General features: G+C 46.6%; 1 protein-coding gene across 3 annotated transcripts in view; it reads right to left on the minus strand.

The window, feature by feature from the left end:
• Positions 1–1,129: 1,129 nt before the first annotated feature.
• TMEM217 (transmembrane protein 217) overlaps positions 1,130–13,309 on the minus strand; it is a 46,926-nt gene continuing 34,746 nt past the window's right edge. Inside the window, exons 2-3 of one of the 3 annotated variants that reach the window (XM_025383619.1) lie at positions 7,382–7,997; positions 1,130–1,938 (exon numbers count right to left, since the gene is read on the minus strand). In XM_025383619.1, coding sequence (XP_025239404.1) covers positions 1,908–1,938; positions 7,382–7,962 — 612 coding nt within the window. In that variant the 5' untranslated portion in view covers positions 7,963–7,997 and the 3' untranslated portion in view covers positions 1,130–1,907. The remainder of the gene's footprint in view (positions 1,939–7,381; positions 7,998–13,309) is intronic. The other 2 variants (XM_025383620.1, XM_025383621.1) reach the window with 2 other exon arrangements.

Genomic DNA, 13,309 nt, shown 5'->3' on the forward strand with positions numbered 1-13,309 from the left:
TCTTGAACTCCTGACCTCAAATGATCCACCCACCTCGGCCTCCAAAGTGCTGGGATTATAGGCATGAGCCACCTTGCCCAACCGATCCTGTTTTATTATCTGACTTGAAAACTACATAATCCACCAGCCCAGGAGGGGATGGGTGGGCTTAATCCCTTGGAGATATTTCTGGTCATGACAGCATGAGGAACAGGTGGATGCTACTGGAAAATAGTGGGTAGAGGCCAAGGATGCTGCTAAACATTCTACAGTGCAAAGGACAGCCCCTGCAGGACAGAATTATCCAGTCCAGAATGTCAGTAGTGCTTCAGTTGAAAAATCCTGGCACTATCTTAAATGGGGATCCTTCTTGCCATGTTATTATGAACCAACACGAGAAATCGCTTTCTGAAAAGTATGAGGGAAGCAGGGTAAGACATGATTCTAGAAAGGGGTCTTTTCTATGGTTACTGCAGGAGTAAAGTGAATCTCCAGAGGCTGTGCTGTCCAATAGGGTAGCCTTTTTTTTTTTTTTTTTTTTTTCTTTTTTGAGACGGAGTTTCGTTCTTCTTACCCAGGCTGGACTGCAATGGCGTGGCCTCAGCTCACTGCAACCTCTGCCTCCTGTGTTCAAGTGATTCTCCTGCCTCAGCCTCCTGAGTAGCTGGGATTTCCGGCACCCACCACCACGCCTGGCTAATTTTTATATTTTTGGTAGAGACGGGGTTTCACCGTGCTGGCCAGTCTGGTCTTGAACTCCTGACCTCAAGTGGATCACCTCAAGTGATCCACCTGCCTTGGCCTCCCAAAGTGCTGGGATTACAGGCGTGACCCACCATGCTGGGAGGATAGGCTAGTCTTGAGCCATCCATACATAGTTATTGAAATGGAAATTAGCTAAAAAAGAATAAAATTTAAAATTTGGTTACTGGGTTGTAATAGCCACATTCCAAGTGCTCAGTTGCCACACATGGCTAGTGGCCAGCACAGATAGAGAACATTCCCATCAGCACAGGAAGCTCTATTGGACAACACTGCTCCAAAGGACTCAGCAGAACCGGCATCTGTGGGCCAATCCATAAAGGAAGAACTAGAAATTAAGGATATGCAGAGCAGAGGAGACTGTGAGAGGCAAAAACAGACACCAGTGAGATGGTTAAGTAAGCACAAGGCCACATATCATTAACTGCTAAAATAAGTCACACAACACATCTGTAAAATAATTGATCTGCACAACCTGCCCTCTCCCGAGAATCATTCCTCAGTGCATAAAACTCAAAAGCCCTGACAAACCAAGTAGCATCAACAGAAGCCAGGCAGGGTGGGGAGATTCCATTGTTGAGGAGCACCATTCCCTCCCACCTTTCCTGGCATGGTTCAGTTTAATTTCCGGTACAACATTCCCAGACAGACAGGTGGTCATGAGTTCACTGCAGTGGTGGAGGAGAGCATGTGGCGGCGTTTCCTGCTCACAGTCTGGGATTCCTTGTAAAGGTTGTATGCATGCTTGACGATGAAGGGCAGACAGAAAAAGTGCAGGAGCATGTGCGAGATCTGGAAGATCCAGTGCAAGTAACTCAGCTCCTTGAAGGAATCTTCAATGATCCTGTTGAGGACCAGGACTATGGAGAATTTGATGCACTCGTAAGTGATGATCCACATGGCATAGATCAGCAGCCCCGTGTAGATATTCTTGTGGATACTATAAAGGAAGAAGCAGCTGATGATGATGGTGGTGAAGGAGAGGCCAGTGCTGATGTTAGCCCTGTTGGACAGGATCCAAGTGACTAGCTCTGACTTTGAGTCCATGTAGATGTGGAACTTGGCCTCATAGCCAATGTGTGTCATGTGGTTCACGTCAAAGATGAAGAACTGGATGGTATTGAGGACAGAGAAGATGCCCACCGTGAGGGACAACATCCTGACGTTCATTTTATACTTGTTTTACCAGAGCACCTCCTGCAGGAAGAAAATCATGAAGACACATGACAAGATGGCAGAGGTAGCCTTAGACAGATCCCCCAAGCCACTATATATAAATAGGAGAGTTAAGAGCAATGATGGTATGTGGACAGGCAATAGGCTGGAAGTTAAGAGACATGGGGTCTAGTCCCTGCTCTGACCTAACTAGCTAGACATGACCACCTCATTGGGAAATGAATGTATCACTGGCCTGGGACTCTCCTCAGTAGCTTCCAATTCTGCTATTCCAGTTTCAGCTTTGTTTTAAAGTGGCAAAAAGAGTGCTCCTGTTGATGTAAGTTTGTGGGAATTCAGAGGCTCCTGTATGTATTGGGAATAATGATGGTGTGAATGAGGCTCCCATCTGGGGAGTCTGCTTCTCTGAAGTCAGAAAACTCTCATGGCTCCTCAAGGGCTTGGAATCAACCCTGATATCCCCTGCCCCCCGACTCTTTCCTTCCAAGCCCTTAGAAATTTCCCTGATTTGCTCCCTAGGTATGGCCTAGCCTTGTCCCAAGTCACAGGGTTTGGCCAGCAGGCATGGAATGGGTAGAGGTTTATGGAGCCAGGCAAGACTTACTGTCTTCTCTGCCCAAGGCCAAAATGCCTTAATAATAAGCGACCATTGTGCAGGTGAAGGCCCAGTGGGCAGACCTCCAGCTGCAACCTAGGTTACACCTGAGCTCTAGAGGTCAACTCATGGCAGGCAGCAGGAAGCTGGTGCCCAAGCTGATCCCTTGAGGGCATGTTGATAATGGAGGACCCAAGGCTGGGGTAGGCTGGGCCCCAGTGCAAATGTTCCTCCACAGCCTGTATCTCCTTCTTACTGGCGCCCAATTCAGAGGACTCCTGAGCAAACCTCTCTCCTGTTCATTCACTACACTGGCTAGCTACCTCTGTTGTGGGGCAAAGGAAGGGGCACAGTCACACATGAGGAGAACACAGGGCTGTCCTCTGGCCGATGAATGTCCAATGGGGGATAACTTGTTGGAAGCCTGACCTGGCCTCTCTCTGAGGTGACCAGAACGGGTCCTGTCCAGCCAGGCAGAGCACAGGCAGACTGCCACTGGCCTCTCTCCTGTCCTCTCCTCTTCACTCACTGGATCAACTCCAAATACAGTAAAACATACAGAATGTGAAATTCACCACTTTAGCCCTTTTTGAAGGTGCAATTCAGTGACATTAAGTACATTCACTACGTTGTCGTGCAAGCATATCGCTATTCATCTCCAGAACTTCCTTTCTCTCTCTCTCTCTCTCTCCCTCTCTCGACAGAGTCTTGCTCTGTCCCCCAGGCTGGAGTGCAGTGGCACAATCTTGGATCACTGCAACCTCTGCCTCCCAGGATCAAGCGATTCTCCTGCCTTAGCCTCCCAAGTAGCTGGGATTACAAGCATGCACCAGCATGCCCAGCTAATTTTTGTATTTTTAGTAGAGACAGGGTTTCACCATGTTGGCCAGGCTGGTCTTGAACCCCTGACCACAAGTGATCCTCCTGCCTCAGCCTCCCAAAGTGCTGGGATTGCAGGCATGAGCCACCATGCCCGGCCATCTCCAGAACTTTTTCATCATCCCCACCAAAAACTATGTACCCATTATAAACATCAACTCCCCGTTCCCCTCTTCCCCCAGTCCCTACTAACCATTTTTCTTGCTGTCTCTATGAATATGCCTGCTCTAGGTGTCTCATATAAACGGAATCATACAGCATTTGTCCTTTGGTATCTGGCTTACTTCACTTAGCATCAGGTTTTCCAGATTCATCCCAAATATCCTTATATTTTATTCCCCACCATTCTCCCAACCCTGTGTGACTCCTGATACACAAAACTCTCAGTGCACCCTAGAACCTGGCTGGAGGGCCCAGGAGGGAGGCAATGTGTTGTCTGGTGGATGGCTGCACTCATACTTCCCCGTCTGCACCAATGAAACCTCACCTCTGCTCAGTTCACAGGGCAGCCTTCAGAGCAGCCACTACCCATGGGGTACTCACCTGAATCATCTAAAAATACGGCCCTGAACCACACAGTTTTACTCGTTTGCTTTATGTCTATGTTGCAAGTTTCAAGGAAATGTCTATATAAACCCCACTGGTTCCACAGCTCTGCTGTCCCAGCCTTGGTCTCCACCCTTGGCACCTCTCTCCTGAGTCACTATAATAATGGCCTAACTTCTCTTTCTGCCACTGGCCAAGGTCTTCTGGTACCTTCTATTCATTCAACACTCACTCAGCAAACATCTATTGTGTATCTACTAGGTGCTGGGGGATGAGCTTGGCACTGGAGATAAGCAGGTAAATATGCTACTGTGGAAGTTAGACAAATAAAAAAACAAATGACTAAAAATTGCTTTTAATTAATAAAAAAGAAAACATGAGGCAGGCGGATCACGAGGTCAGAAGTTCAAGACCAGCCTAGCCAACATGGTGAAACCTCATCTGTACTAAAAATACCAACATTAGCTGGGCGTGGTGGCACGCGCCAACTACTTGGGAAGCTGAGGCAGAATAATTGCTTAACCAGGACCCGGGAGGCAGAAGTTGCAGGGAGCTGATATCACACCACTGCACTCCAGCCTGAGCTACAGAGCGAGACTCCATCTAAAAAAAGAAAAAAGAAAAAAGAAAACTTATGGTGCAATGTGATAAATGTGATAGAGGAAGAGATGGCTCAGTGTTGTCAAGATGTAACAATGAGAGAGATGAAAATCATTGGATGAAAATCGGGGAGGCTTTCTGGAGTAGGCAATAGCTGAGCTTGGGTCTTAAAAGACACGGGCATTACCTAGGCAGAAAAAGGAGGGACTTCACCCCAAGCAAAGGGGACAACACAAAGGGGTAGGCACAGGGACGGGCAAAAGCCATTTTGGAAACAGCAAGTTTGGCTTAGCTTGAGCAGAGGGGAAGGCTGTGTAGGTTGGCAGGGGCCAGATCAGGAATGATCCTTACCTGCTACCAGCCGTGTGGATGTTTCTCTGAAAGGTAAAGGAGAGGTTCTTCAGGGTGTGTAGGTGTGTGGGTATGGGTGTGTGTGTGTGTGTGAGAGAGAGAGAGAGAGACAGACAGACATAATCAGATTTGCATTTTATTTATTTATTTATTTTTGAAACAAAGTCTCACTCTGTTGCCCAGGCTGGAGTGTAGTGGCACAATTATGGCTCACTGCAACCTCCATCTCCCAAGTTCAAGCGATTCTCCTGCCTCAGCCTCCCGAGTAGCTGGGATTACAGGTGCCCGTCACCGTACCCGCCTAATTTTGGTAGTTTTAGTAGAGAAGGAGTCTCATCATGTTGGCCAGCTTGGTCTTGAAGTCCTGACCTCAAGAGATCCACCCGCTTTGGCCTCCAAAAGTATTGGGATTACAGACGTGAGCCCCTGCGCCTGGCCCTATTTGCATTTCAGAAAAACCTTTCTTGGTGCTATGAGGGCCATGGGTCAGAAAGGGATCAAAGGTGGAGGTAGACAGAGTAGTTGAGAGGCCATGGAAGGAAATAAGGTGAAGTAAGGCAGCAGATGGATGTTAGGGCACAGATTTGGGGCCTGGGGCTGGGAAAAGGAGTCTGGGATGAGCACCTGGATGGAGGACAGCCCATCCTCTGAGATGAGGAGCACAGGGGCAGGAGAGCACTTAGGATGGGAGCGGGGAAGACAATGATGAGTACAGCTTAGCAAATGGTGAGTACTATGGTTTGACTGTTTGTGCCTTCCAAAATTCATGTTGAAACTTATTCCCTAATGCAACAGCATTAAAAGATGGGGCCTTTAGGAGATGATTAAATCATAAGGGCAGAGCTCTCATGAATGGAATAAGTGACCTTATAAAGGGGCAGGAGGGAACTAGCTAGTTTATTTTGCCTCTCCATCCCTTCTGCCATGTAAGGACAGTGTTTGTGCCCTCTGGAGGACACAGAAACAAGGCACCATTTGGAAGCAGAGAGAGCAGGCCCTTACCAGACACCAAACCTATTGGCACCTTGGTATTGAACTTCTAGCCTCCAAAAGTGTGAGAAAATAAATCTCAGCTCTTTATAAATTACTCAGTTACTATAGCAGCAGTGGGTGACTCACGCCTGTACTCCCAGCACTTTGGGAGGCTGAGGCAGGTGGATCATCTAAGGTCAGGAGTTCAAGACCAGCCTGACCAACATGGTGAAACCCCGCCTCTACTAAAAATACAAAAATTAGCTGGGCGTAGTGGCCTGTGCCAGTAATCCCAGCTACTCGGGAGGCTGAAGCTGGAGAATCGCTTAAACCCAGGAGGCAGGGGTTGCACTGAGCCGAGGTCGCACCATTGCACTCCAGCCTGGGCTACAGAGCGAGACTCGGTCTCAAAAATAAAAAACGTGCTTTGGACAGTCTCTGAACCTGAATGCAAAGTGATATCTGTTTATTTGTGATAGTATGTAATCATATACTGTCTTATATGATTGGCTAATTGATTCATAAACAATAATTTACTTTCTTCCACTAAACTACAAAATTCTCATAGTCATTCATATCTTATACATTTTTGTATATGGTGTATACACAATGTTCAGTACAGTGTTCACACTACAGAGTACAGCACAGCGACAGATACAGAAATATGTTTAACATATATCTTTTGATTAAGGAAGTGCCTTTCACACTCCTTGACAAATTTGGGAAGGGTGGGGAAATTCAAGACAGACGAATTTTCTCTATTTTTATTATTTTTCTTATCCGGAAAAAAACAGAAGAATAGTGGGGAAATCATAGCACAAACCCACCCCAGGACCAACAACATCCTTTGTGCTACAAAAATCTGAGGTATAAATACAGATTTGCTTATCCCAGGGTTAAAGAGCCGTGGGTTGAAGGCTAATGAAGATGCCAAGAAAAAAGGATTGCCATACTGCAATTCAGCTTCATCTTACTCTGTTCATTTTGACCCATCAGGTGGTAGAAAGGTGGAGTTCACAGAAGGTTTGATAAATCACAATATCCTTTAACTAAATACCCTCAATGAGCAGGATGTTCCAGTTGTGATTATAATCACATTTTCTCTCCATGTTCTCCTGAAAGAGTGGCAGTAGGGTTTCTACTTGCGGAACTGCTAAGCAAAAGTAGGGGGAAGAAAAGGAAATAGAACTACGCCGGGAACCTGAGATACCTACCTCTCAGGGAAAAGAAAAGGGCCAACATGATTGCTTATGGTGGTGAATAAAGCTGCTAATTTTTTTTTTTTTTTTAAGACAGAGTCTTGCTCTGTCACCCAGGCTGAAGTGCAGTGGTGTGATCTCGGCTCACTGCAACCTCCACCTCCCAGGTCAAGTGATTCTCCAGTCTCAGCCTCCCAAGTAGCTGGGATTACAGGCATGTGCTGCCACACCTGGATAATTTTCTACTTTTTAAAGTAGAGATGGGGTTTTGCCATATTGGGCAGGTTGGTCTTGAACTCCTGACCTCAGGCGATCCACCTACCTCTGCCTTCCAAAGCGCTGGGATTCCAGGTATGAGCCACTGAGCCCACCCACAACTGATAATCTTTTATTTCTGCTGTGGAGAGCCTCCGCTGTAGAAATTCGTCTCTTGTAGGAAATTATATTGCCCTGGCTCTGGTTTTTGTAGGTTATGTGGGCATAGGTGATGACAAAGAACATCCAGAAACAGTGCATGATGGTACGAGACACCAAGCCAAACCAGCGCATGATTCTGACCTCTGTAACGCTGAAGTCGTCATTGGTGAGGATTTGTATTACGACGTTTACAGTTTCATAGAAAAAAATCCAGGCAACGTAGATGACCAGGCCCCTGAAGATCTGGGCATACACTGAGTACAGGAGGAAGCAGCTGATGACGATGGTGATGAAAGAGAGGAAGAGGACGATTTTAAAACTCCAGCAGATGATGAAGTCATTTATGATGCCACTTGCACTCTCGTACTTTAGTGCGATCTCACTGCAATTGCCATGCCCTAGGTGATTATGTTCAAAGATGAGATACATGTGTACGGCCATGATGGTGAAGACCCCTGCCAACACGGTGCCCATTTTGGCAGTCATCCCACACCACTGCTGCTGTTTCACGCCGAGACCTCCTGTGAAGACAGACAACATGAGGGGGAATTCTAGTTCCTGCCAACATGGTAAATTACCAGGGTTCTGCCTCCTTTCCCAGTCCACCTTGGAGAAACATAGACAGCAATATGAAAACCAAGAAACTATAGTGTTGGGAAGACAGAGGCTGTTTAAAATGGATTGGGGGTGGAGAAGAGAGAGGATTCAGTCAAGTCGGTGGCAATGACCAAATAAAATTACAGCAGTGGGGCCGGGCGCGGTGGCTCACGCCTGTAATCCCAGCACTTTGGGAGGCCGAGACGGGCGGGTCACGAGGTCAGGAGATCGAGACCATGCTGGCTAACACGGTGAAACCCCGTCTCTACTAAAAATACAAAAAATTAGCTGGGCGCGGTGGCGGGCGCCTGTAGTTCCAGCTACTCAGGAGGCTGAGGCAAGAGAATGGCGTGAACCAGGGAGGCGGACTTGCAGTGAGCCGAGATCGCGCCACTGCACTCTAGCTTGGGCGACAGAGCAAGACTCCGTCTCAAAAAAAAAAAAAAAAAAAAAAAAAAAAAAAAAAAAATTACAGCAGTGGTTCTCAACCCTGGATTCACCTTAGAATCACCAAAAGTACTCAAGTCCAGGCCCCACCCCAGACCAATCACAACATTCTCTGGTTGGGACCCAGGCAGCAGTATTTTTCAAAACTTCCTACTAATTTTCATAGGTAGCCAGTGTTGGAAAAAGCTGAGTTAGAAAAAGATGGCTTAAATTATGCTCTTAGCTGGGCATGGTGGCTCATGCCTGTAATCCCAGCACTTTGGGAGGCTGAGGTGTGAAGACTGCTTGAGTCCAGCAGTTCAAGACCAGCCTGGGAAACATGGTAAAACCCCATCTCTACAAAAATTAGTCAGGTGTGATGGTGCATGCCTATAGTTTTAGCTACTTGGGAGGCTGAGGTAGGAGGATCACTTGAGCCCAGGAAGTCAAGGCTGCAGTGAGCTGAGATCGTGCCACTGCACTCCAGCCTGGGTGACAGAGCAAGACCCTGTATCAAAAAAAGAAGCCGGGTGTGGTAGCTTACACCTGTAATCCCAGCACTTTGGGAGGCCGAGGGGGGCAGATCACGAGGTCAGGAGATTGAGACCATCCTGGCTAACACGGTGAAACCCCATCTCTACTAAAAATGCAAAAAATTAGCTGGGCGTGGTGGTGCGCGCCTGTAGTCCCAGCTACTCGGAGGCTGAGGCAGGAGAATGGCATGAACCCAGGAGGCGGAGCTTGCAGTGAGCTGAGATCACGCCACTGCACTTCAGCCTGGGCCACAGAGCGAGACTCCGTCTCAAAAAAAATAAAAAAAAGAAAAAAGAAAAAAAATTATGCTGTTAATTCTCCTAGCATTGCCTTGGGCTACCATTGCTGCCCAGATGGTGAAAATTGCCTGTACTCGTTCAGACCTGAGTGCAGATGTTTCAGAATATAACCAGGGCAGCACAAGAACCCTGTTGGGTGGAGATGATAAAAACAGGTGGACGCCAACTGGCTTCGGGCAATCGCTTCTCTACTACATATCAAAATATGGATTACAATGAAAGATGTATACTGTAAAGAAAATTTAGAGCCTTAAGGTAGACTAGCCTTATAATAGAAAAGAAAATGCAATAATGAGCTAAGTATTCAACTCAAGAAGTTAGAGGGAAAATAACAACAATACAAAAGTAGGAGGAAGAAAATAAATAGAAAAGCATAAGTCAATGAAACAGGAAATAAAGTAGAGGGACTTCTGACTGGTTAGGTTATTTGGGCTGACATGTTGCTAAAAAGCAACTTAAAATGCTGCATAAAATAGTTTAAAAATATAAAGTATAGAAGTGCTGCCCAAGTGGAAGGAAGTAAATTTTGCTCTGAGGTTATTTGCCAATCTAGGCAAACTTGGATTTCATTATGACAGCAATGCAGGGTAAAGAAGAATGAAATCAAAGCTCAGGGTCCACCAAGGTGAGGAGTCTTTCCTGTATTAGTTGTGAGCATCCCCAGAGGCCTACGATTTGGGGAAAGGTGAATCAGAAGTAAACCTCCCCTACATCTTTCTGCCAGGAAACTCCAAGAAAAGTTGGCTTGTTAACTACACTGAGCAGGCAGGGAGAAAACTCTCCTTGAGACATTGTAATCATAACTGGCCTTTTTTTTTTTTTTTTTTTTGATTTATAGTCCATATTACATGAAGTATTTTTTTTTTAACTTTAAGTTATAAATCTAGTTTAAAGTAGTCCTAAACTGAAAGTGTGTCTAAGTGTCTGGCAGAAGCAAATTCAAACCGTCTCTGGAGGATTGTACTTTTATGCTGGTCTTCATTCTCCATGAATTTTCATCAGCAGTTTTTCAGGGACAAGGACAAGTATATAGTGAAAAATAACCAAGCACGTAAGGAACAAGGCATTGTGAGAACCAGCTGAAACAACAGATAGCAAAACGGAACTGCAGTAGTATCTGATCATAAAACAACTATGGTTACTATTTTTTGCATTATTTAAAATTTTTGTTTTACTTTTATTGTAGTGTAATTCATGCACATATAATACACAGATATATAATATACACAAGATAAAATTTTATGTCTTAACCATTTTTAAGTAGACAGTTTAGTAGTGTTAAGTATATTCATTTTGTTGTACAAACAATCTCTAGAACTCTTTCATCTTGCAAAACTGAAACTGTACACCCATTAAGCAACAAATTCCCATTTCCCCCTGCCCCAGCTCCTGGAAACTATCATTCTACTTTCTGTTTCTATTAATTTGACTACTCTGGTTATGTCATGTAAGTGGAATTTTTTTTTTTTTTTTTTGAGAAGTCCCTCAAAAAGGCTAGAAACCTCTGTGGCCAGAGGCACCTTTGCCTGAGTTCTTGTTCTGTGTCCAAGATGAGGTACACAGACAAGAGAAGGGTAAACAAGATGAAGATGAGCTTTAAGTGCTCATCAGCTCAAAGAAGACTCGCAGTGGGTAGCTCCTCTCTGTAGGCAAGTCATGCCACTATCTGCTGCTCTCAGCAGGGAGAAGGCCCTGGAGAGGGCTGCTCCTCTATGCAGCTGATAGTCCTGACGTCTCTGCAGGTCTCTGATGCTCTCAGAAGAGAGGGTAGTTCCTCTCTGTAGCTGGTCCTCCCATTGTCTCCTGCTATCAGCAGAGAGGATAGCTCCTCTTTGCAGCTGGTCGTCCTATCATCTCTCTGCCCTCTTCATCCTCTAGCCATCCTCTGCCCTGCTCTGGCTAAGCCCAGGTCTTTCATGGATCTCAGAGGGGAGGAAGTGCATGCAGATTGGTCCATGGGCAGCCATGGGCAGGCTGGAAGAGGCACCACGAGTTCCCACTCAGGTCTGCAGGACTGGCGGCCTGGCCCCAGCCTTCAGGCTCTCCCTGGCCTGCAGTGGGGCCTTACTAAGGACCCGCCCTCTTCCACCCAGGAATCAGTATGCCTTCCGCTGCCATTCGTGGCCCCTCAAGGGTCTGCCCCAATCCGGCTCCGAGATTTGAACAGGTGCCGGGATTGGAGAGAGACCAGGCAGCGGGAGCAGACATTCCGGAGCCTGCAGGGATGGGAGGAGGCCGGGGAGCGGGTCCTTCTGGGGCCCCCGAGGGTGCAGGCTGCAGAGACGCCCGGGTCTTGCACCTGGGAGGGCAGCCGCAGCTGCACCTGGGAGCTCCTATTAGTCCTCGGCTCCTGCCTGCTCAGTGAAGTGGGAGGCCCAGGTCTGCAGCCGTGGGTCCTGGCAACTGCAGCTGCACCTGGGAGGGTAGATCCTGCCTATTCCCGGCCCTCCTCCAAGAGCACAGGGAAGCTTGGATCCACAGCCACAGTTTGGGCAGCTGCGGCCCGCCAAAGAGGGCGGGGCTCCTGCCTGCTGCGTACAGCCGGAGGCGGGGTCTACGGCTGTGGTGTGGGCGGCTGCAGTAGCACCCGAAGAGCTCCCGCCTTAACTCAGAAGGGGCCGGGCTTCCACCGGCTCTATGGAGTGTGCAGCCCCAGCCGCGCCTCTTTGCTGCAGTTGGAGTGACAGCCGGAGTGGTGGAAGCAGCCTCTGCCATCACTAGCTGATTTGAAAAACAACCAAATAGAATTTCTAGAGAAGAAAAACTCAGTATCTGAAATTAAAAATTCAGTGGACATAAATGGTAGCAGGTTGGACACAGATTAAGGAATAATTAGTTAACCAGGAAACAGAAGATAAATCACGAGAAATTATCCAGAATGTAGCACAGGGAGACAAAAAGATGTAAAATATGAATGAGAAGTTAGGAAACATGAAAGATATAATAAGATGTTCTGATAAAGAGAGATGAGACAAAATGGGGGTAGCTATTTACAGAGAAAATAGCTGAGGATTTGCACAACTGAAAAAAAAAAACCAATGCACAGATTCAAGAAACCTGATTGCTAGAAGGATAAATTAAAGAAAATCTACACAAAACATATGGTACTCAAACTATCGAACACCACACACAAAAAGAAAATCTCAAAAGCATCCAATGGACTTTTTATTTAAAAGACCAACAGTTATAGACTTCTACAAGAAACAAAAATCCCATGGAATAATATTTTAATTGTGCTAAACACAGCAAAACAAACAAACAAAAAACCCTGCCAACCTAGGATTCTATACTCAACTAAAATATTTTTCTTTTTTTTTGAGAGAGAATTTTGCCCAGGTTGCAGTACAGTGGCGTGATCTTGGCTCACCACAACCTCTGCCTCCCGGGTTCAAGCAATTATCCTGCCTCAGCCTCTCAAGTAGCTGGGATTACAGGCGTGTGCTACCATGCCCAGCTAATTTTTGCATTTTTAGTAGAGATGGGGTTTCACCATGTTGGTCAGGCTGGTCTCAAATTCCTGACCTCAGGTGATCTGCCACCTCAGCCTCCCAAAGTGCTGGGATTACAGGTGTGAGCCACTGCGCCTAGCCTATTTTTCATATATATAGATAGATAGATATAGATATTTATAGAAATGGAGTCTTGCTGTGTTGCCCAGGCCAGAGTGGAGTAATGCAATCATAGCTCACTGCAGCCTCAAACTCCTGATCTCAGCAGAGCCTCCTGCCTCAGCCTTTTAACTAGCTGGGACCACAGGTGCACACTACCACATGCAGCTCATTAAAAAAAATTTTTTTTTTGGCTAGGTGCGGTGGTTCATGCCTGTAATTCATGCCTGTAATTCCAGCACTTTGGGAGGCCGAGGCGGGTGGATCACGAGGTCAGGAGATTGAGACCACCCTGGCTAACACAGTGAAACCCTGTCTCTACTAAAAATATAAAAAATTAGCCAGATGTGGTGGCAGGTGCCTGTGGTC

This window comes from Theropithecus gelada, chromosome 4, assembly GCF_003255815.1.
Source record: "Theropithecus gelada isolate Dixy chromosome 4, Tgel_1.0, whole genome shotgun sequence".
Taxonomy (NCBI): Eukaryota; Metazoa; Chordata; class Mammalia; order Primates; family Cercopithecidae; genus Theropithecus; species Theropithecus gelada.